At 37.2% G+C, this 24,136-nt stretch overlaps 2 protein-coding genes across 11 annotated transcripts in view; one reads left to right on the forward strand and one right to left on the reverse strand.

Annotated features, from left to right (window-relative positions):
• Window positions 1-1,000: 1,000 nt before the first annotated feature.
• On the reverse strand, window positions 1,001-24,063 carry LOC106883586 (ribosomal RNA-processing protein 7 homolog A). Its single transcript, XM_014934658.2, has 8 exons — window positions 23,892-24,063; window positions 22,365-22,504; window positions 19,938-20,063; window positions 13,085-13,214; window positions 9,628-9,725; window positions 7,612-7,755; window positions 3,960-4,008; window positions 1,001-1,114 (listed from the first exon to the last, which is right to left on the reverse strand). The coding sequence occupies exons 1-8, from the start codon at window positions 24,061-24,063 to the stop codon at window positions 1,029-1,031; spliced, it is 945 nt and encodes a 314-aa protein (XP_014790144.1). The 3' UTR covers window positions 1,001-1,028.
• Window positions 24,013-24,136, forward strand: part of LOC106883587 (N-alpha-acetyltransferase 60) — a 140,553-nt gene continuing 140,429 nt past the window's right edge. For all 10 annotated transcript variants that reach the window (XM_089352896.1, XM_052968213.2, XM_089352897.1 and 7 more), the window contains exon 1: window positions 24,013-24,086. The gene's annotated coding sequence lies outside the window, so the exon portion shown is untranslated. The remainder of the gene's footprint in view (window positions 24,087-24,136) is intronic.

Consider the following 24,136-nt stretch of genomic DNA (forward strand, 5'->3'; position numbering starts at 1 on the left):
CTGTTATGTCTCTAAGAAATCAGTCCATCCATTTTCTCTGCCTATTCCCAGGAGGGTCATAGAGGTAGAGTTCTCAGGTATCTCTTCCACAGAGTCCTATCAGGAGTAATCGTCATTACACATTGTGGTTGTATTCTCAAGTGCCATCAACTAAGGCTATGGATATTATCAGCCACCTTGTTCTTTGTCTACCCATAGGTTCCTTGCTGATTGGCGTGGCTTGAAAAACCTGTCTTGCAATTTTTTCCTGTGACATTTTAATCACATATTCATAGTACAGGAGCTGTGATATATATATATATATATATATATATATATATATATGTAGTTTTATATTATTAATTCGTCAATAATATATTTAGGAAACCAATATTTAGTATTTCAAAAGATATACATCCAACATAACATGGTAGCATAATAAATTTAAAAGTTTAAAACATAAAAATACGGAATATAAATATCGATACATATAAAAATCTAAAAATAGATAAATATATGTTTAAATATATATGCGTATAAAAATTTATGTGTAAATAAGCATGAATATTATAAATTCTAAAATATAAAATATAAAGAAACCTAAAGTTAAAAGAATAAAATATCTTACGATCGTTTCACGGATATTACTACAATCGCAAAGTGATCTAAAGATCAACTTATTATTTGCTCAAGATAATTGAGCACGCAACATAAGTTCAATTATATATTCTTTTAGAATATTACTTATAAAAGTTATATATATATATGTATGTATAATGAGTATATCAAGGCACTGCCAATAAATCTGTGTATGAAAAAAAAAATTTCTAGTGGTATTTATCCAGTGTCAGTTATGTATTTTTGCTGAGAAGGAACTTAGCCATTTGATGCATAAAGATCAACAACAATAAATACAGGACAAAGTTCTGGGGATTATATAACTGACTACAATCCCCAAAGGTGGGACCCCATTATAGTCACAATCTAGTGACTGTAATTAATAAATGAATAAAAGAATATACATTTTTATAAAAATATAATAATTTATTCTAGAAGGGTTTGAATTTCCGGGCTGCTTTCATTAAAGCTATCTTCTGTTTGTCTTCTTCAAATTTTTTCCGCAATTCCTGTATTCCTAGAATGTTGAAGGAAATAATCATTTTAAAATTTAACACATTTATTAATTAAACATTAACACATAAAATATAAAACACAGTTTAATGTTCAGGATGCTTATTAGAAAAAAAATGCACAGATCCAGAGTTGAGGCTCAAAGTTCATAGTAAGGCTTGAGTGAAATGTCTTGTGCAATGTTTGATGGGTGAGACACAAAAGACAACTAGACACATTAGGTGGGCTTGTAGAGAGATATGTAGCTTACTTGTTCAGAAGAGTATGTGGTAGAAAAGACAGATAAGAAAGAGTATGTTGATATATTATATCACTGACTGAATCTTTGTCAATCAGATGGACAATTTCTTTTGAAACTGTAGTTTAGGCTATTTGAGTGGCTGTGTGGTAAGTAGCTTGCTTACCAACCACATGGTTCTGGGTTCAGTCCCACTGCGAGGCACCTTGGGCAAGTGTCTTCTACTATAGCCTCAGGCTGACCAAAGCCTTGTGAGTGAATTTGGTAGACGGAAACTGAAAGAAGCCTGTCATATATATGTATATGTATATATATATGTATGTGTGCTTGTGTGTCTGTGTTTGTCCCCCCACCATCGTTTGACAACCGATGCTAGTGTGTTTACGTCCCCGTAACTTAGCAGTTCGGCAAAAGAGACCGATAGAATAAGTACTAGGCTTCCAAAGAATGAGTCCTGGGGTCGATTTGCTCGACTAAAAGGCGGTGCTCCAGCATGGCCGCAGTCAAATGACTGAAACAAGTAAAAGAGACATAAGTAGTGCCAGTCTAGGTATGTGAGCAGTACACTGTGAGTTGCACTTGATACCTGTAGAAGGTCAGCAACCAAATAATTTCTGACTCTGAAGAGAAAGTTTAATTTTGAGAAAGCAGCTTTAGCAATGTTATAGATATAGGGTTGTTATGAAAAAGAAGATATCATAAATGAAGCATTTACAGTGAAGATTTTAATATTGTTGTTTATGAGAAAGGAGGGTGTAGTGTTACAGGACTGTTTTACTAGATGCATTTTGCTGCTAATAGATGTATGTAAGAAACACAACTATGCTGAGACATAACAGAGTTGATAAAACAGAGACTGCAGATAGCTTTATAAATGTATGCAACAACAGAACATTATGAGGAAATTTCAGCCCCAAAGACTGGAGTGTAATAAGCAAACAACTTAGTCAGGTAGGTGTGCTATGTCTGGTGGAACAATTTATAGATATCAAGGATGACAACATTGCTTTAGCTAAATACCGCCAGACTGGCCCTCGTGCCGGTGGCATGTAAAAGCACCCACTACACTCTCGGAGTGGTTGGCATTAGGAAGGGCATCCAGCTGTAGAAACTCTGCCAAATCAGAATGGAGTCCGGTGTAGCCATCTGGTTCGCCAGTCCCCAGTCAAATCGTCCAACCCATGCTAGCATGGAAAGCGGACGTTAAATGATGATGATGATGATGAATGAATTAATAAGGCTTGACAAAAAAAGAAAAAAGAAAAAAAAAAAGCAGATTTCTAGTAGATCTGGTTCTCAAATCAAAACTGTTGATAATAGAAGCAATCATTTATGACTCACTATCACCTTTGAGATGTTGGAAATGTGGCATGTGGCAACAGGTTGGCAAATAACAGGGTCTGAAGATTGCTGATTGAGAAGATGGATACATTTAACCAAGACTAGGGAAAATAATGTATATGTGATATGATGGACCAGGAGCACTTTAATTAGGGTGGAAAAATGTCATATTTCTTTATGGCAGAAAGATCATAAGTGATCTGTTTTGACTTTCATAATGAATTTGTTTCTTTTCCCAGCTTCATTATAATTGGAGTGGAGGCGCAATGGCCCAGTGGTTAGGGCAGCGGACTCGCGGTTTAGATTCCCAGACCGGGCGTTGTGTGTGTTTATTGAGCGAAAACACCTAAAGCTCTGCGAGGCTCTGGCAGGGGATGGTGGCGAACCCTGCTGTACTCTTCCACCACAACTTTCTCTCACTCTTACTTCCTGTTTCTGTTGTACCTGTAATTCAAAAGGTCAGCCTTGTCACACTGTGTCACGTTGAATATCCCCGAGAACTACATTAAGGGTACATGTGTCTGTGGAGTGCTCAGCCACTTGCGCGTTAATTTCACGAGCAGGCTGTTCCATTGATCGGATCAACTGGAACCCTCGTCATCATAAGTGATGGAGTGCCAACAACAACATTATAACTGGATATTGATGGTAAAGCCACTAACTTTTTAAAAATCTATGCATTATCTCCCATCTGAACTTAGTGAAGAGGTTTTTGCCCGTGAAAAGTAATGGGTTCAGAACTGCAAATTAATGAAGCACGTCAAGTATATACTGTTCTTGCTGTTTGGAGAAAAGTATTTCTTTACATGTGTCTATTTACATGTAGCTGATTACACTATTTAACCCATCAGCATTCTAATTACTCTATGAAATGTAATGCTTATTTACTAACATTGTTTTGACTTTAATCATGCATTATCACATAGCTCGACAATGTGATAGTTTATTTTTAGAATGACATCATAGGGTAGAAGGGAAAAAAACCAAATCTGGTCAGTTTGAATATAAAACAGGCGAATATCTGGACTGGATATGACCAGTTTAAAGCCAAACATCTTTGTCAGATAAGAAGACACACCTTATCATCGTCTTTGATGCCTTGTCAACATTCTGCCGGCTCAATAAAATTCTTTGGAAAACAATGTTAAAAAAATGAAAGCTACAAAACAGAAGAATATAATGGTCCAGTCCAAAAAAAGAAAAAAGAATTTATGCATGAGTCAATGATGATAAAAGATGCTACTGACAAAGAATAAATTAAAAGACTTACGATTTTGTTGAGTTTCTTTCATTTGAAAAGTGTAAAAATCTAATAAGTGCTACAAAGAAAGTAAAAAAAATGAATACTTTTAATAAAGAAATGGGTATAAACATCATAAGAATTATTTACAATAGCAATTTTTCACAATCAACAGAGGAAATTCTTCAATGCATTTCTTTGTATTAATTACTTCTGAATCTTAAATTTCCAACTTGTTGCATACTTTTTGGTATCACAAAATAAACAACAGAAAATAAGTGACTTCCTTACATTGTGTGAATGTTTAGTAGAAAATGGATAAATCCGAGATAAAATTTGTATTATTTAGTTATGGATGAAATACAACATAATCTGATGTGGAATAAATATTTCATCATTGAAACAATTTGTTCAAAACAGAAACAAGTAGAAACCCACAACAGAGAATAGGGAGTCACATGAACATGCCCATGACAAATCAATTAGATAAAATTGCAAGAAACGAACCCCACAATATTTGGGAAACAGCTTTAAGAACTAACTTTTACCAAATGCAGAACGACTTGCTTCTCTGCAGAAATAACTGCCTAAAATAGTCCCTTTCAATCAATAATCTGTTCACTATGTAGAAAAAGACCATGTTACACAAATAATGCCTTAGTAGAGCCAACTATAATTGCAAGTTATTGCCCTTGACTGTTGAAAATTAGCTAAAAAAATCAAATCTACCAAATAGATTTGTCTGTTATACCATTTCATTCAATGCAGTAATATTATTGCGTAGTCTCCCTTGGTTACTAATAAATTACTAATGAAAATTATTCTGAATACATCATCCGTTCTTTATAAAATATGAACAAATGATTGTAATTTCTTGGAACCAATTGACTAGAAGAGGGTAAAGTAAGCTGTTGGGCAGTGTCTGAGTGTCATGTTTTAGCCCTCATGGCAAAAGCCATGTCTGTACCCAATTTGAGAAAAGAGACTAAGAGGTAAGTGGAAAGTTCTGAAAGAATGGTTTAAGCAGTTTCCTATATGAACCTTTAATATAAATTAAATAGTTTGACTTTGTAAAATTTGAAATTTAAAAATTCAAAATCAGAAAGTTTTTTTTCATATAAATTGTCATGTTTTTATACAAAGGTGGTGCACTAGCATGTCATGTAATAGTGATGACGATCACAATAGTATTATCAAACATTATTTTAATATCTGCTGTTTCCATGTTCAATAATCTTGCAATACATCATCTCCCTACGTTTCAGTCCATTCATCATTTCATTTGAGAAAATTTTGCTAAAGCCCTGTCTAATTACTTTTTAGCCAACCTTTAGTTTGCTGTCATTACACCTCCATCATGAAACATCTCTTCACATTACATGCCCATATCAATAAAACAATCTCTTGAATGAATTTGCTCATGCATTTAGTTTCCTTCGTAACTAACCTATACCAAACCTTAAACCTTGAAAGTTAATACTGTGCTTGACTATCATCAACATATTCCCATCCGTTTCATTGAATCAAAACAAACAGAATCATAATTCTAACCATTCTGTTTGTTTTTTTTTGTAAAGCAGGAAACCCCTCTGCCTTCAATAGAAAGAGTAATTCTTCAAGCCTCTTTCAGTGTTCTTCACCATAGTCTGTATGTAACTACAAGCTCAAATTTCAGCATTAATTAAATCACTCATATAATAAAACTTAAGACAAAATCTAAGCAGTCTATGAGCTTTTAAATCATAGCTGATTCATTCTGTTAGCTACTTTATCCCATAGTGCCCATATAAAGTTCCAATCACCTGTCAGTCTACTAGAGTTCCTTCTGTATAATTTTTATATCAGGTCATCCCATAAGTTCTGTCTGAATTTTGAACAAAGAAAACAAGTGATCAAATGTTATATTTAATTAAAATTTAATCATCAATGTACTTTCTCTGATTATCTATGACTTCCTTCCATTATTTACAAGATTTTTAATCATCCCATCAATGTAAATCTCTTTTGGTTTCAAAGTGAAGAACTCTGAAATGTCAGTTTCGACTTCCTCCTGGCTTGCGAAAGTTAAGTCCCCCAAATGATTTTGTAAACTACGGAATAAGTGGTAGTTTGAAGGAGCAAGGTCGGGAGAATAAGGTGGATGAGGAATTTTTTCCCAACCAAACTCTTCGATCTTCTGTGATGTGATCTTTGCAGTGTGGGGTCACGCATTGTCCTAATGAAACATCACTCCTTTTCAATTCACTAAAGTGGGTCTTTTTTTGTTCAAAGCTTGGCTCAAATGCTCTAATTGCTGACAGTAGACTTGAGCATTGATTGTTACATTAGGTGGTAACAATTAAAAGTGAATTACTCCTTTGCAATCCCACCAGATAGAGAGAAGAATCTTTTTCCCATGAAGTTCCCTTCTCGGTTGTGGTTGAGCCTTTTCCCTTTTACCAAGCCACTGTTTATGACGTTTAGCATTTCGACAGAAGATCCACTTTTTGTCACCAGTCACAAGTCTATCCCAAAAGGGTGAAATGAGTTTGTGAGAATGGAGAGAAGAGCAGATGTCAACTCGGGATCTGCAGTTGCTTTTGGACAATTTATGAGGCACCCATTTTCCAAGCTTAGGAACCTTTCCAAGTTGTTGAAGATGACGATGAACAGTTGTATAGTTTGAACTAAGCTTTATTGCCAATTCTTCAACTGATAATGCAGGATTTTTTTGAAGTAATGCCTCAAGGAGCTTATCAAACTCAACTGGATGTCCTGTTTGATCTTCAAGGCTGAAATCTCCACTTCTGAATTTTGCAAACCATCTTCTGCAAGTTTTTTCATTCAAGCATTCTTTCCCATAAACTGAATGTATGTTTCAAGTCATTTTGGCTGCAGAGTTTCCTTTTTTGTACTCATAAAGCACTATGTGCCAAATGCTCTTTGGATACTCCCATGTTAGAAAGAGTTTTAATCAAAGAAATTTTAATTCTATTATTCTGTAAAATAATATTTAGTTTAAATGTACACAAATGCATAAAAATAATTTTTAATTCCATTAGACATTCTAAAATACTATTAAATTTCATTCAATTTTAAAAAAGGTGAAATCGAACAGAACTTATGGGATAACCTGATATTTTTGTGCTAAGCACTAACTACATAGTAATCAGTTCATGTTTTATTTTGCCAGGTTATATTTTAGATATGAGAGAAAAATATTGTATTTGTCAGTTATTCGATATTTATGCAGTTATTCTCAATACCCGTCTAACTGCTACGAGTCCATTACATTCACTAAGTTCTCGTTTTCAATTCACTCTACACCTTAAACACTATCCATATTAGCTGTGCATTCAACACTTATTAGATAGTAAAAGAATTTATTTCCTGCCTCAATGTATGATTCAAACAGTCCATGATTTTCAATGGTTCACAACATAATTGTTTATACCAATACACTTGGATTGCTTAAACAATCAATTTCCAGTCACTACACCTAAATTCTGTTAAACCTATTTCCTGAGCATGTCTATTCCCAAAATGATATTAGGTTGCCAAAAGACACAAAACGACAAAAATGAAGAGGGAGAGAAGCCCTTCTACAAATTCATCCAAGTAAAGCCAACCTTACAAAACAGATATTAAATGATTATAGATAGAAATGACAATGAATTTTTACATTAAATGAATATATATTTACCGCTTCAGTTCTTTTCTTCTTTTGTTTTCTTTTGATGTATCTTGAAACCTTCGGTTGATTAGCTTTTACTTTAGACAGCTTTGTGACCTTCATCCAGCCTTCTGCATCAGTGTCTTCTGTTTTCCGTTTTAATTTCTGCTTTTCCTGACAAAAAAAAAAAAAGGTATTTGTTAAATTTGCCATTACAACAAGCAATCAGTCAGTCTGTAGCCTACATGTTTCAGCCGTAATAGGTTTTAGTACACAAACAAGACAAAAAAGAGTATTTTAAGTTTATAAACTGAAGAAAGATTGTCTGGGCTAAAGTGCAAGAACAGCCATATAAAAGTGCATTTTGAGAGAGAGAGAGAGAGAATAGAGGTTAAGATCCTCTATTGTTGTTGTTTGGCTTTTGAAAATCTCTGCTCAAGCAGATCTGTGACTATCATATCTTCATTTGTTTTAAACACAATGTTTCTAGCAGAATACTTATTCAGCAGTGTCCTCTTTTTAAAGATGGTAGGGTGTGACTAGAGAGAGAGATTTAGGCTTTCATTTGTAACAGATTGAGCAATCATGTGGAGATACTCTCAACAATTTTCTTGGGGTAGAACTCAACAAATATTTCAGTCAAATAATACGAGTAATTATGTTCAACTTAGGGAAGAGTGAGTTGTGCTGTACACCAGAGTGTTTTTTTTCACTAATACTGAGTGTCACAGTGTGACCTGGCTTCTTGTAAAAGCAACATCCAAGTTAGTTCATAAGAAGATTCTCATGTTTGACAACATTTAGAAAAGAGAGACTACAGATGTGTTATATCAATAAAGATGTCTTCAATGGATTTAGACTCTATGGAGTCTGCACTGGTAGTTTTCAAAGAGAAAAAGAGATTCATGTTGGTGTAGGATGTAACTGTTTATGGCCATCCCATCATGTTACAGAGGGATGATGTGAAATAGTAGGTTATCATCAGTAGTTGAGAAAATAAGAGAAAACTGTACTTCTTGAACCTGGGATATATTTCCATAACTCAAGAGTAAATATTCATAGAGATGACTGGCCTTCGTGCCAGTGGCACGTAAAAGCACCCACTACACTCTTGGAGTGGTTGGCATTAGGAAGGGCATCTAGCTGTAGAAACTTTGCCAAATCAGATTGGAGCCTGGTGTAACCATCTGGTTCACCAGTCCTCAGTCAAATCGTCCAACCCATGCTAGCATGGAAAGCGGACGTTAAACGATGATGATGATGATGATATTGTTTTTGATGCAAGGAAAGAATATGCTCAGTCCTAGTTGTCATAATGTAGTCTAGTGATTGAAAGATTTATTGAATCCAATAGCTTAGAGGCAGCATATTCACTTTCACATCTCATTGTAATCTTTTTTTTTTATTCTTCACATCTTTAACCCTTCTGATGCCAACATGTCTGAGACTGCCCCTGGTTCTGTGATACAAATCTCCATTTTTTAAAGTGATCTAGATTTAAAAGCTTATATCAAAATTTCTTGTTAATTTATGTATCAAACACCAGCTAATGTGATAGTTATTTTATTGATTTCTTTAATATTTTCAAAATGAATTAAAACAAAGCTAGTGTATTTCGACAGAAATATGGTAACAAAAAGGTTTTAAACTGTTGGCGGTGACACATAAAAGCACCCACTACACTCTCGGAGTGGTTGGTGTTAGGAAGGGCATCCAGCTGTAGAAACTCTGCCAAATCAGATTGGAGCCTGGTGTAGCCATCGAGTTTCACCAGTCCTCAGTCAAATCGTCCAACCCATGCTAGCATGGAAAGCGGACGTTAAACGATGATGTTGATAGTGTCTTAACCTCACTTCAAGACATCTGATTCAGTCGCCATTTTATCACACATCCATATCACCCATAACAAGTCTCTCTCTGTCACATTCAGAGCCAAATGCTACATGAAACTTTCCCTTCTGAGAAGCATTAAATTGTGAAATGATCCCTTCCCAAATTAGAAGTAACATTTCATGTTTTTGATGGAAAAAAGATCCAAAAAATTACCAATTCCTGTTTTTCATCATACTCTTTAAAATAATCATTCAATTCTTTCTTCACCACATCAGTGTTTTCACTATTGCCAGCATAATCTTTGCACCACTCTGAATGTAAACAAAGATTCAATTATAAATATACTTATGAGTAATATATGCATATTCAGCAAAATAGATGATTTTATAAAATCAGGTTGACCTGAAGAAACATTCACAAGAAACTATTAATCAGACATACATTCACAAAACTGCATAAATATTTACATATTCATCTTTATTATATCAACACACATTTGAAGGTGCATGGCTCAGTGGTTAGGCTATTTGGCTCATGATTGTAAGCCTGTGAGTTCAATACCTGGTAGTGTGTGGTGTCCTTGAGGAAGACATTTTATTTCAAGTTGCTCCAGTCCACTCTGCTGGCAAAAATGTGCTGTACCAGTATTTCAAAGGATCGGCCTTGTCAAGTTTTGTGTCACACTGAATCGCCCTGAGAACTATGTTGAGGGTATGCGTATTTGTGGCATGCTCAGCCACTTGTATTTAAATTTCACGAGCATGCTGCTCCATTGATTGGATCAACTGGCACTCTCACCATCGTGACTGACAGAGTGCCAGTTACCAACACATGCACATATATACATACCAAAAGCAGTAATGTTTTGCTGTTTTGCGGTGTGCCCGTCCTTCTCACCTCCACTACGTGTACTGGAAGTCTCTATCCTCTGACCTCTATCAGATATCTCTCCCATGAACACCTCCAAAGGCTTAATGTACCCCCATCCCTACTTAGGCTTTATCTCCTATGTAAAGTAGTGATCATGTAGTGCATAAAAATGATAGTGTAGTGTATGCAGGTTGAAGGCTATTGTATGTTTATGAGTTCTGTCAAATGCAAGCTTTCTTTTTAGGTACATGACACTGCTGTCCCCCATCCCAGGGTCTCATGAGCCCACACTTCCCACACCCTCAGGGTTGGCACACTGAAAGGTAGGTCTGGTGAGATTGTTGAGATGTTTGAACAGAGACATGTAGATTTGTGCAGCATCCAAGAAGTAAGATGGAGTGGAAGTTCTGCTAAGTTCCTCACAGGCAAAGAACATAGGTACAAAATTTTCTGGGCAGGGAACACTGACGGGGTCGGGAGCGTGAGTATACTTCTTGCAGAGAAATGGGTTGATAAGGTAATCAAGGTAGTCAGAGTCTGTGATAGAATACTTATGATTAGATTAGTGCTGCAACATGGGTTAGCAACCATTATCTTGGCATATATCCCTCAGCTGGAGCTACCTGATGGACAGAAAGACCAATTTTATGACACCTTGCAGACTACCTCATTGATAAATGACAGGGATCTTCTCTTTGTTGCTGGTGACAAACATGCAGTGGGCTTCCATGGCGTACATGTAGGTTATGGTTTTAGTTCCAGCAAAGAGGAGGGAACCATGCTGCTAAAGTTCTGCGATGCAAATGATCTTATGGTTTGTAATACTAACTTCAGGAAACCTGCCAGTTATCTATTTATTCACCTACCAATCTGGTGGACACACTAGTCAAATTGATTACATCCTCACCAGGAAATGGGAAAGATGGCTACTTATAAATGCCAAAACCTTCCCAGGTGAAGAATGCACTCCACAACATAGATTAGTAGTTAGCGACTTCAGGATCAGAACTAAAAGGGTGCCCAGAAGATGATCAGCATGGAGAAGAAGGGTCTGGAAGCTTAATGATCTTGCAAATGGACAGAGATTTAGAGGCGCATTACTCAAAGCTTTTGACAAAAGAGAGGAGGATATAGCATCATATGATGTGGAAGACAACTGGAGGTTTCTACAAGACAACCTGTTGAGGGCTACTGACCAGAACTGTGGATGGTGCAAAGTCCCCTCTCGAACCAAGATAACGTGGTGGTGGAATAATGTAGTTGATAGGGGCCATTAGGGACAAGAAACAGGCATGGAACGACTGGAAGAATGGTGGTAGCAGGGAATTATATCAGATTGTCAGAAGGGATGCTAGGAGACAGATTTACTTAGCCAGAGGGGAAGCAGATAAGAAAAAATTTGACAATGTTCTACATCATGAGGACCAAAGGCTTGAAGTGTTTTGTGTTGCAAGACAGTGACTGAGAGAGAATTGTGATGTCATAGGAGAGAAATGTGTCTGCATGGATGATGGCTCACTTGCATTTAATGAGGTTGCAAGGAGAGAGAGACTTGGAGATGCCACTATGAAAGGTTGCTAAATGAAGAGAATGAATGGGAGTAAGAGTCTGCCAGATGTTGACCCAACAGAAGGACAAGCTATCCGAATTGACAATACTTTGGTAGATAAAGTAATTAAGAGTATGAAGACAGGAAAAGCTCCTCAGCCCATCAGGAATCCCCGCAGAGATGCTTAAAATTTCTGGCGATGTCGGCTATAGCCTAGTCACCCGTATTGTTAACCAGGTGATACATGAAGGAGTCATACCCAATGACTGGTGTAGCAGCACCATAGTCAACTGCTACAAAGGTAAAGGTGATGCATTAGATACGAATAATTACAGAGGTATCAAGTTGTTGGATCAGGAGATGAAAGTCATGGAGAGGGTCATAGCTCAACTAATTAGGGAGAGAGTCAGTCTAGATGAGATGCAGTTTGGGTTTGTGCCAGGAAAAAGCACTATTGATGCTATATTTCTGGTAAGATAGCTGCAGGAGAAAGCCTTTGACAGGGTCCCCCAATCCTTTATCTGGTGGTCAATGAGGAAACTAGGGATAGATGAGTGGTTAGTGAGAACTGTACAACCCACTGATCCATAACACAGATGAAAGCAATTACATGTTTAAAAAGAAGATCATGCACCATAGCTTGTTGTTATTTCATGCTGTTCTAGGACTGTGACATACATTTTGCTATAGTGCATGGGTCAGGGAACTTTTTTTAACCAATTACCCCAAATATATTTATGCTGATGTTACTCCCTTGATTTGAAAGGAAGGAGATCATAGATTCTTTGAATTCAGAAGGTTTATTGAATCTGTTTACATGTCCATTACACTGGATAAAGGCAGTATTGCCAGAAGAAAAATTTCTGACGTAAGAAGGAACACATTTGTTTTGTAAAATATAATTTTACTTATGTCTAATGAGTCCTCATTACCCGCCAAAATTTCATTTTTACCCCACTTGGGGTAATTTACTCTGGTTCACCGACCCCTGCAGTAGTGGCTTACTCTGTGGGGTTAAACGAGACAAACAATGCAAATTTCATCTATTTTGCAATTCAGTCTACTATAAGATGATTGAAGATTCAGATGGTGGTTGCAGCAGTTACAAGCAAACTTCTTAACGACACACCCACAAAGTCACTATAACAAATTAAACAATTTAAAAAATTTCCAATTAATTTGGTTATGATGAATAAATATTTCACAAAAAATTCAGGAGAAAGTAAATCAATAAAGAAAAGCAAAGCATACTTTTAACTCCAGTGTTCTGTGTAAGGTATTCCTTTTCTTTTATTAAGATTCCCACATTATCTTTAAATATCTTCATAGCTTTTGTCACACAGTTTTCATTTTGGAAGACAACATATGCCACTTTGTAACACTAAAGAAAGTAAACAAATAAATAGATAAAGCAACTGATAAAATGTATATTTTTAACACAATTATAAAAAATCAGTCATGAAAAACAACAGTATACAAATCGACTGAGATGAGACATACAGCAGTGGGGGTAGGGGCCTACCCAGGAGCCAATCAAGGAACTTCTTGGATTCAGAAGTACTCGGACTATCAAAGGCAAGTGACCTCTGCAAGCTACATTCTTTAGTCTACAGATACAACTATTCTAGTGAAATAATATGACAAATGTGCTTAAAGTGAAGAAACATAACCGCTATCGGTGATATACAATATCATTACATGGCATTTGAGTGTAATTTTCTGTTGCAAGCATTTGATCTGAAGATAACATTGGCTCTTGAGGTGCAAACCTACAAGGGGTGTATGAAAAGTTTTGAGCCTAACCTAGAAACGGGGCTGCTATATAGCTGAAACAATTTTTTCTGGTAAGTGCAGTCTTTTCAGAGTATTCTTGCTCATTTTCATGATTCTGATATTTTAATTCTTTTGTTGTTGCAGATTTTTGAATAAACAAGCTTCGAGTTTACAAGGAAACTAGAGAAACTGAGTATCGCGTTGTCATAAATTACCTTCATTTGAAAGGCATGACTCCATCAGAAATCCATGAAGATATGGTGAGTACCTTAACAGACAATGCTCCTTCATATGCAACAGTCAAAACGCTGGGTAAATGAATTCAAGCGTGGCAGGGAGAGTGTGGAAGATGATCTCAAACCAGGGAGACCTCCAACTGCAACCACCAAGGACCATCTTGACCTTCCTCTTGGTATGATATTGCGAGATCGACGAATATCATGACGTCAGATAGCCGAGAGACTGAGCATCTCAACTGAATGAGCAGACAAAATTGTGACAAAAGAACTTGGGTTCTCAAAGGTTTTTGCAAGGCGGGTCCCTTGAATTTTGACTCCTGAACAGAAATGCACCAGGTGCACTTTGTCCATGAGTAATCTGGAACTGTTTGAAGCTGATGAAGAAAATTTTCTTGTTCGTTTCATTACTATGGACAAAAGTTGGGTCCATCACTACCAGCCTGAAACCAAAGAACAATCAAAGCAGTGGAAGCACACATCATCCCTTACCCCAAAGAAGGCCAGGGTCATTCCTTCAGCTGGCAAGGTCATGGCGTCCATTTTTTTTGGGATTCTCAAGGTGTCTTGCTGATCGATTACCTTGAAAAGGGTCACACCGCGACAGGGATGTATTATTCCCAACTACTGAAATGCCTCCGAGAAGCAATCAAAGAAAAAAGGCCAGGAATGCTCACCAGAGGAGTCCTTTTCCATCACGACAATGCTCCCGCCCACACCTCAGTGGTTGCCATGGCAACAATTCGTGATTGTGGATACAAACTTGTTCCCCATCCACCTTATTCGCCCCCTCTGACTTTCATCTATTACCAAAAATGAAAAAAGCCCTGGCTGGTCGCCATTTTGCCAGTGAAAATGACGTCATAAATGCTGTAGGAAGTTTCTTGGAGTCCCAAACAAAAGAGTTCTTCTACGCCAGGATAATGGCGCTTCAGCACCGCTGGAGAAAGTGTTCAGCCATCAAGGGGGACTATGTTGAAAAATAAATCATCAGAAGTCTTGTACCATGTTTTATTTTTTGGAGGCTCAAGACTTTTCAGACACCCCCTCGTATATATAAAATTTAAATAATAAGGGTGACAAATTGAATATTAAATTTTAAATAAATTTGTTCCCTAACCGGCAAAATTCACTGCAGTGAATTATCTCCGCCAAAACGAAGACATTTGAAATATAACCCCAATGTAATTGGTAGAACTATATACATGTCTAATTTTATGCGGACGTCTTGTGTATAGTTCTGCAAATTATATTGAAAAGAACGATTGTACTGATGAGCTACGGACTATTACGTAAGTAATTTTCATTAATAGCAAAACCGGTCTATGATTAATTCTTTATATTATGTATATTTTCAATTGTCTTGCTTGCTTATGTTCTGGTGTTTGCTGAATTTTCTTGAGAGCAATCTTTTCTTAGTAGTCAGATCATAGGTGATCTACTTCTAGCATAATAGATGTCCACTTAGTAGTCATCCCTATTATATTGTCGTTTAATGTCCACTTTCCATGCTAGCATGGGTTGGACAATTTGACTGAGGACTGGTGGACCAGGAGGCGACACCAGGCTCCAACCTGATTTGGCAAAGTTTCTACAGCTGGATGCCCTTTCTAACGCCAACCACTCCGGGAGTGTAGTGGGTGCTTTTACATGCCACTGGCACGAGGGCCAGTCAGGCGGGTACTGGCAACAGCCACGCTTGAAATGGTGTATTTTACGTGCCACCTGCACAGGAGCCAGTCCAGCAGCACTGGCAACGATCTCGCTCGGATGTCTTACTGGCAAAAGCTACGCTTGAAATGGTGTATTTTACGTGTCACCTGCACAGGAGCCAGCCCATCGACACTGGCAACGATCTCGCTCGAATGACTTTTCACGTGCCAGGAAGGCGACGTTGATAACGATCACGCTGGTGCTATTTATGTGCCACCGGCACGGAAGCCAGACAGCTGCTCTGGCAACGATCACGCTCGGACGGTGCTCTTAGTGCTCCACTGGTACAGGTGCCATCATGATTTTGCTTTCGCTTGCCTCAACAGGTCTTCGCAAGCCGAGTTTAGTGTTCCTGCAAATTTAGTTCAATTTCGATTTCACTTGCCTCACCATGTTTAGTGTCCAATAAAGAAATGTTACGAGTAAGTGGGCTGGCAACATCCCTGGCAGAGGCCTTGGATTTTGGTCTTCCTTGGCCTGCTGGGTCTTCTCACGCACAGCATATTTCCAATGGTCACGGTCACAAGTCATTGCCTCGGTGAGGCCTAATGTTCGGAGGTCGTGCTTCACCACCTCATCCCAGGTCTTCCTAGGCCTGCCTCTTCCACGGGTTCTCTTAACCGCTAGGGTGTGGCACTTTTTCACGCAGCTATCCTCATCCATTCTCACCACATGTCCATACCAGTGCAATCGTCTCTCTTGCACACCACAACTGATGCTTCTTATGTTCAACTTTTCTCTCAAGATACTTACGCTCTGTCAGGTATGCACACTGACATTACTCATCCATCGGAGCATACTGGCTTCATTTCTTGCGAGCTTACGCATGTCCTCAGCAGTCACGGCCCATGTTTCACTGCCATGTAGCATGGCTGTTCGTACACATGCGTCATACAGTCTGCCTTTTACTTTGAGTGAGAGGCCCTTTGTCGCCAGCAGAGGTAGGAGCTCTCTGAACTTTGCCAAGGCTATTCTTATTCTAGTAGCTACACTTTCAGCGCACCCACCCCCACTACTAACTTGGTCACCCAGGTAGCGGAAGCTATCAACTACGTCTAGTTTTTCTCCCTGGAATGAGACAGAAGTTGTTTTCTGCATATTTACAGTGTTTATTGCACCTGAACATCTGCCATATACAAAAACTAACTTGCTAGTTAACCTGCCTTTGACATTGCTGCACCTCTTATGTGTCCATAGCTTGCACTGGGTACATCTTATAGAGTTTCTACCTACGCCTTTTCTACAAATCGAGCAGGGCCATCTACCTGAAGTGGTTTGTGCTTTCTCTACCTTTCTACTTATAAGGACTTTGGTTTTAGCTAGGTTGACTCTAAGGCCCTTCGATTCTAGTCCCTGCTTCCACACCTGAAACTTCTCTAGTTCTGATAGTGACTCAGCAATTAGTGCAAGGTCGTCAGCATAGAGGAGCTCCCAGGGGCATCCTGTCTTGAATTCCTCTGTTATCGCCTGGAGGACTATGATGAATAGGAGAGGGCTGAGGACAGAACCTTGGTGAACCCCTACCTTTACACGGAATTCTTCACTATACTCATTGCCAACCCTCACCTTACATTTTAAATTTCGTGCATGCATATTGCATCATAACTAAAGAGTTATCATTACTTTAGCATTCACTTTTCCATGCATGCATGGGTTGGCAGATTTTTCTATGGCTGGATGCTCTTCCTGTCACTAACCCTCACCTGTTTCCAAGTAAGATAACATTTCCTCATGCCCAAACATGCTTTCACAGGAGATTGAAAACAAAAGGTCACTGCTTACATTATGGTGACACTAGTTTACAACTATCAGGCAAAGTTAAGGCAAGAAGACAGGAGACAGTAACACACACATGCATATATGATGGGCTTCTTTCAGTTTCTGCTTGCCAAATCCACTCAGATGGCAATAGTCAACCCTGGCTATAGTAGAAGACACTTGCCCAAGGTCCTATGCAGCAGGACTGAACCCTGGAACCATGTGGTTGGGAAGCAAGCTTCTTACCACATAGCCATGCTCGTGGCTATTTAAGAGTGTGTGATCAAAACCACATTGGTGAATGAATAATTTTTACAATAGTAGGGTGCTGTTAATATGATACTAATGCTTTTATGTGAATAAATTTGCTGAGCAGTCAGTATTATTTGAACTATGACTGAATAATTGTGAATGAATTTGTATGAAACCATTAGTATCATTAAAAGTACTTTAATATATATACACACACACATTAATGTTTGTTTTAAAGTCACAATAAAAGCAGTTTTACATTAAGCTGATGGATAACCCAACACATTTGGCAGTGTACAAATTTATTATTCTTTAACAAGAATAGTATTGACAGTGACTTCTAAGTTTCAGCCACTAAGCCATCATCAGGCTGTGGTACATTTCAGTTCACCTGGAATTTATGTAGTCTCATCTAAGTTAAAATTTTCAAGGGTAAGCTGAATTCTGTTGACTGCTAATTAGGTTGTGATGGCAAGTTGCTATGGAGAATTTTTATTGTTAAATTTGGTGTTATCAAAAAACCCCTAAATAACATCAACATGCCAACAAACTACAACTTACCACCTACTTACACTCTTTTGTGAACCCTTAAAAACAGCTGACGCATCTAAACACAAAAGTTTAAATACTGAACTGAACTCTGTTGTAGGTAAGACTTTAAATTGATTTCATGTTTGCAGCCCTCACTCTATAGTTGGTTTTGATGACTGATAGAACTGGATATCACTGTCCTCACTTGTATTTCTTGCTTTGATGTAGGTTTGTCTAGGATCCCAGATAAAATTTGTCAAAGTGTTTTTTAAATACATCCATATTTATGCTTTGCAGATTTATAAGTTTTTTTGGCAGGATATTGAAAAGTTGTGGGCCTTCGAACCCTAAGCTGTTATAGTTTCAGGTTCTTATTCTAGATGGAGAGGGTGGGATATTTGGTACCAGACCCCACCAGGATCTTTTTATATATATACATATCACTTCATATCTTTCATGTCTTTGTTCCAGGGAGTACAGCCTCAGTTCTTTTAATGTCTCTCAATAGTTTATCTGTGGCAATGAGGCAATCATATTTGGAAGCTTTAGACCAGGAAACTGAAAAACAAATACTCTTCAGAGGGCCATCATGGTTTCCTTTTATGCTTTGTTCTGAATGATCTCAGAATCCAACCATCCTGTTGCTTGCACATTGTTGCTATCTTAGTAATAAGCACACAGAATGATGTATCATTACTAACATCAATTCCGTGATAATGTATTGATTGTGACTTCAAGACTGCAATACCTTCTGGTCTTATATGTTCTAGCTGCGATCTGTTTGTGTGATGGTAGCAGAATACTTGAAATTTTTCAGTAGTGAACTATGTCTTGCTTTCTTCAGCCCATTTGTATACTGCATTCAGGTTTTATGTCATTCTGCATCATCAATAGATTTCTTGACTGTCTGTGATAATTTTATATCATTAGCATAGCTGGTGAGATTTGTTAACTGTATGATGAAAGAGCCACTACAAACGGCAGTGTTTCCAATAGTTTCCTAAGAGGCTCTGCTTAGAATTGATCTAAGAGCACCAATGGCTGCAACTATTTGACCCCTACCTTTTAACATGTCATTCAACTGCACCCCTAGTTTTCCAAGTATGCTGACGTTACTAAGTGTGTGATACATCATCTCATGACTGACTTTAACAAAGGCCTTTGCAAATTCAAGAGATATCAGATCTATATTTGAATGACTGAGTTACTGTTTTAGTGCCTAGCCATAATGCTGTAGGAGCTGTGTGAGGCAACACCTTTGTGAACTGAATCTGTGTTGGTGCCACTAAGGAAGTTATTCTCTTCTCGGAAACTAATCAGCTTCCTTCTGAAAATTACATTTCATGACTTTGCTAGTGTAGAAGTTTATAGAGACATGTGAATATTTGTTAAGTACTTTTGGAGAAAAAACTTCACTAAAACTAAATATGGTGTATCCTCTGTAGCACATATGTGGAGTGTGCACATGCACACACGTGTGAGTACAGACATACACATGCATCTGTCTTATGTATACATGGATCCTGTCAAGTGTCCACCCATACCAGCATGGAAAATGGATATCAAATGATGATGAGGATGATATATATATATATATATATATATACACATACATATTTCTCTTCCTATAAAAGAAATCAAAGCACTGACACAACACACTTTGAAGAAAACCTCAAATGTTATAGATAAGCACCTTTAAAACTGAGATACGTTAAAATCATAGTTGAGAGATAAAAGAATTTCTCTATAGTGATGAACCGAAATGTAAAGAGAGGCACTGAAATAAGCGTACAGTCATTTCTTATTCTATATAGATAATAATATAAACAAATTAGCCATACCATTAAAGGCTCTGTATTTGGTATGTATTTTGATACCTCCACAGAAACTGGATCAGTTGTTGGTTTGTTGCACAAGAAAATATTTTCTATTTTACCACATTTTAAGAAAAAGTTCTCCAAGCATTTCTAAAAGAAGAAAATAAAGTAAATCAGTTTAAGAACTTGATGGTGGCACATTTCTTGCTTTTCTCTCCATATTTACATACACAGCACACACACATGAAATACAATAGATGGGAGTTCAAAGTGGACAATAGCAATTGTGTGGTGCCTTTGAGGTAGGTACATAACTCAGTTTACCACCAGTAATTATGATTAGGAATGGAATTTAGGCAAAACAGCAATCGTTATTAACAAAAACCACCCATCTTAGCAAAAACATTATATGCATATATTTATATTGATATTAAAGGTTAACTTAAGACTGAATAACAAACAGATGCTTACATTTAAATAAGTGTAAAGTGCAGATACAAATGGTATACGTATAAAAGGTGATGTGAGCATACATCATTTTGTGATATTTTGGTGTAAATTATTACTATTTGTAACTATATTCAATTGTACATCATTTTGTGATAATTTGGTGTAAAATACCACTATCTGTAATTATATTCAATAAAATCGATGATAGTTAATGTCTATACTTAACATGCATCGATTTTTGAAACTGATATAATCCTGGTATATGTGCAGTTTATACTATATCACTCATCATCCTCATAGCAGATGTGGGCTGGATATGTAATCATAAACTGAGTCAGTTCTTATTTTTAGTTCCTGCTGTCCAAGACAGGTTAGGGAACTACATCTTACTCATGTTTCCTCACTATCAGCATTAAATAATACACTCCGTCGCTTACGACGTCGAGGGTTCCAGTTGATCCGATGAACGGAACAGCCTGCTCGTGAAATTAACGTGCAAGTGGCTGAGCACTCCACAAACACGTGTACCCTTAACGTAGTTCTCAGGGATATTCAGCGTGACACAGTGTGACAAGGCTGACCCTTTGAATTACAGGCACAACAGAAACAGGAAGTAAGAGAAAGTTGTGGTGAAAGTGTACAGCAGGATTCACCACCATCCCCTGCCAGAGCCTCGTGGAGCTTTAGGTGTTTTCGCTCAATAAACACTCACAACGCCCGGTCTGGGAATCGAAACCGCGATCCTATGACTGCGAGTCCGCTGCCCTAACCACTGGGCCATTGTGCCTCCACATTAAATAATACAATACAGCTATAATACTGATTTCTTACAGTTCTTATTAGCATGGATAAAACAGTTTTGGTTTATGTCAGGACAAAGACCAACAAAAGCTATATCTCTATATTGAAGGCATTGTAAGTAAATTTCTTCAGTGCCCCTGGACTGGCTCTCGTGCGGGTGGCACATAAAATACACCATTTTGAGCGTGGCCGTTGCCAGTACTGCCTGACTGGCCTTCGTGCGGGTGACACGTAAAAGCACCCACTACACTCTCTGAGTGGTTGGCGTTAGGAAGGGCATCCAGCTGTAGAAACTCTGCCAAATCAGATTGGAGCCTGGTGTAGCCTTCGGGTTCCACCAGTCCTCAGTCAAATCGTCCAACCCATGCTAGCATGGAAAGCAGACATTAAACGATGATGATGATGAAGAGCAAACCACTCAGTGTCTATGACACAGTCCTCCAAACTGTAGACTGGTGGATGTTTGAAGAAATAGGTTGAGATGTATTATTTGTGCAGTATAGCCAACAACAAGTTCAGTTAAACATTTAGTGTACAGATAAGTGTCTACTAGGATCAGTGGTTTGCAACCATTTTTTTCCTATGGACCCTTTTAATACCTATTTCACTCAGGTGGAATCCCATAGCCATTAGAGTTTTTAAAAATCCTCTTGTATTTCTAAAATTAAATAATATTAGGAATTGTATTAAAAAAATGTGAAAATGTTTTTGTGTAATGTAGAAATATAACTGACTTATTTTGCACATAAATTTTAACAAAATCTCATATGAACCTCCAAGGGTCATATAGACCCTGGTTGAGAACAAGTCACTTTTTATTCATTATGGCTCTTAAAACTATATGCAAGATATCAAGATTAGTTGACAATGGGAACTTTTATATGCTGATGATCTAGTTCTCATTGCAGTCAGGAGTAGAGATTACAGGTATACATGATAAAAACCAAACTGATAGTAAAAAAAATCAGGTAACCCCAGAGCCATCTGAGAAGTGACATCAATATATATATAGGAGTAAATAGGAACTGTAAATTTATACATATGTGCAGGGTCTTTAGCATTTGAGTATTCTTGTTGAGTAGGTTTGGTGTATTATGCATTATGGACAATTTTAACAATGGGTCTGGTGTATGGTTTGTGATTCATTACATTTAAACTACATTTCTGCTAAACATCTGAAATATTCTAATAAAGACCTACTTTATTCACATATGGAGGAATATTGATGACAAACAAGGTTCTGTTTTTTGGTCGTTGGGGATCTGCGTCTCTTGTAGAATGAGGTTTAATAAAAAGATGTCGAATAACTTCAGTGTCTTCTGTTATTTTAACACGAACGACTGCAAGTACAAAAATATAAAAAAAATCTAACACAAATATATTGATTGCATGAGTTATGACACATTTTAGCACAATAATAGTGACAACATGAAATATATATACACACATGCACACTCTTAATGTTTGGAAGCTTCAGGAATGTATAATATCTGATTTTGCTGATTATCCCGACCTATTCCTGAAATAGAAAGCCGAGAATAATCATAGAATTCTAAACTTAATATTTTAAAACTAATTTTCAAACTGGTTCCTCAAAGATAATGTATTCCAGAGCTAGTCCCCTTCCTTCACCAATCATTTCACTCTCTCTCCCCTTACAGAGATACACACTGATCTTTGAAAATACACAGCATAGTATCTCACTCTTAAGCAATCTATCTACCATTAGCTTTTCTCATGATCACAGATGAGCCAATGAGCTTCTATACAGTCACTTGACATGCTTGAAATAACAGCTATTTCTCTATGCTGACATAGGTTGGATAGATGCTATAGTTTATCACCAATCATCTTGATCGCTTGTCATCCAGACCAACATTATGATATCTGACTTCACTACTTCTTTCTCTTCTACGTCAGTAGCATAAAACACTTTTACTTTTCACTCTATCTTTTTGCATCATGTCTACTTTTGTACATTTTGGTTAATGCTTTTGTGGAAGTGCTACACTAAATTTCATACATTTGTTGCTAACCCTTAACTTACAGAATCCTTGGAGAGACAGAAAAAAAAAAATCACAGTTCAAATGCCAACATGGGGTTAATCCACAATTATGATTACAGACAGTCAATCTATTAAAAATCCTTCTCATTACAAATTGCTGAAATCATTTCCAAAGGCGAACTATGGTAACAAGTCAAGCAACAATGTTGTTAACCAGTCCAGTGACTACTCAAAAGTCTCCTTACCGACTCATGGTAAAAAATATACAAAACCAAATAATCACAGAGAAGTGTAATGACTGGTGTGTGAAAACAAGTGGGAAAATAACGAGAAAGCTTAGAACTGCAACATATAAAATAAATTTAACACGTGTTTGTGAACAAGATGCAAATGTACTTGAGAATAACAATCTTTATACTTCAAAGTTTTATTTTTCAAAAAAATCTGAATCAATAAATCACAAAATTAATAATTTCTACACATTTAATATAACGATAACAGTTTCAAAATAATCACATTTCTATATTAACTGAGATTTTTAAGAGAGAAATCTGATGGCAAACAAGATCGAAACTTTTAAAAACAAAACAATGGAAAGAAATACGTTTGAAACCTCAAAGCAGTTTTCATACGTTATAATCGGTTACTGAAATATAAAATAAGCATGATGAGGTTACTTGAAACAATTAAAAAAATAGAAATTTGGCAAAATTAACGTTACCGTTGAAACCAAGCACGTTGTGCTTCGCCATGTTTGTCGCTAACGGAAGTGTTGGTTGTGAAATCGACATCTGAATTTCCGGTGTTCTGCTATGTTTCAAGGTAAACGAAAGCCAAGTATCAGAACAAGCCGTAAGATGGACATGTACCGTTGCATGGTGCAGTTGGCTCATCGTCCCAGGATTCCATCTTACAGGTATGTTATGTTATGTATAGTTTCGCTTATTTATAGCATCCTCGAACGTT

Source organism: Octopus bimaculoides, chromosome 5 (assembly GCF_046866305.1).
Source record: "Octopus bimaculoides isolate indiv1 chromosome 5, ASM4686630v1, whole genome shotgun sequence".
Lineage (NCBI taxonomy): Eukaryota > Metazoa > Mollusca > Cephalopoda > Octopoda > Octopodidae > Octopus > Octopus bimaculoides.

Bases quoted from the DNA above. Each gene is read 5' to 3' on its own strand.
- LOC106883586 (XM_014934658.2), bottom strand. From the start codon at position 24,063: ATGAGCCAACTGCACCATGCAACGGTACATGTCCATCTTACGGCTTGT. The intron at 22,505-23,891 runs GTAACGTTAATT...TTGTACTTGCAG, and splicing joins CAACGTGCTTGGTTTCAACG to TCGTTCGTGTTAAAATAACA. The intron at 20,064-22,364 runs GTAGGTCTTTAT...TTCTTCTTTTAG, and splicing joins TTCCTCCATATGTGAATAAA to AAATGCTTGGAGAACTTTTT.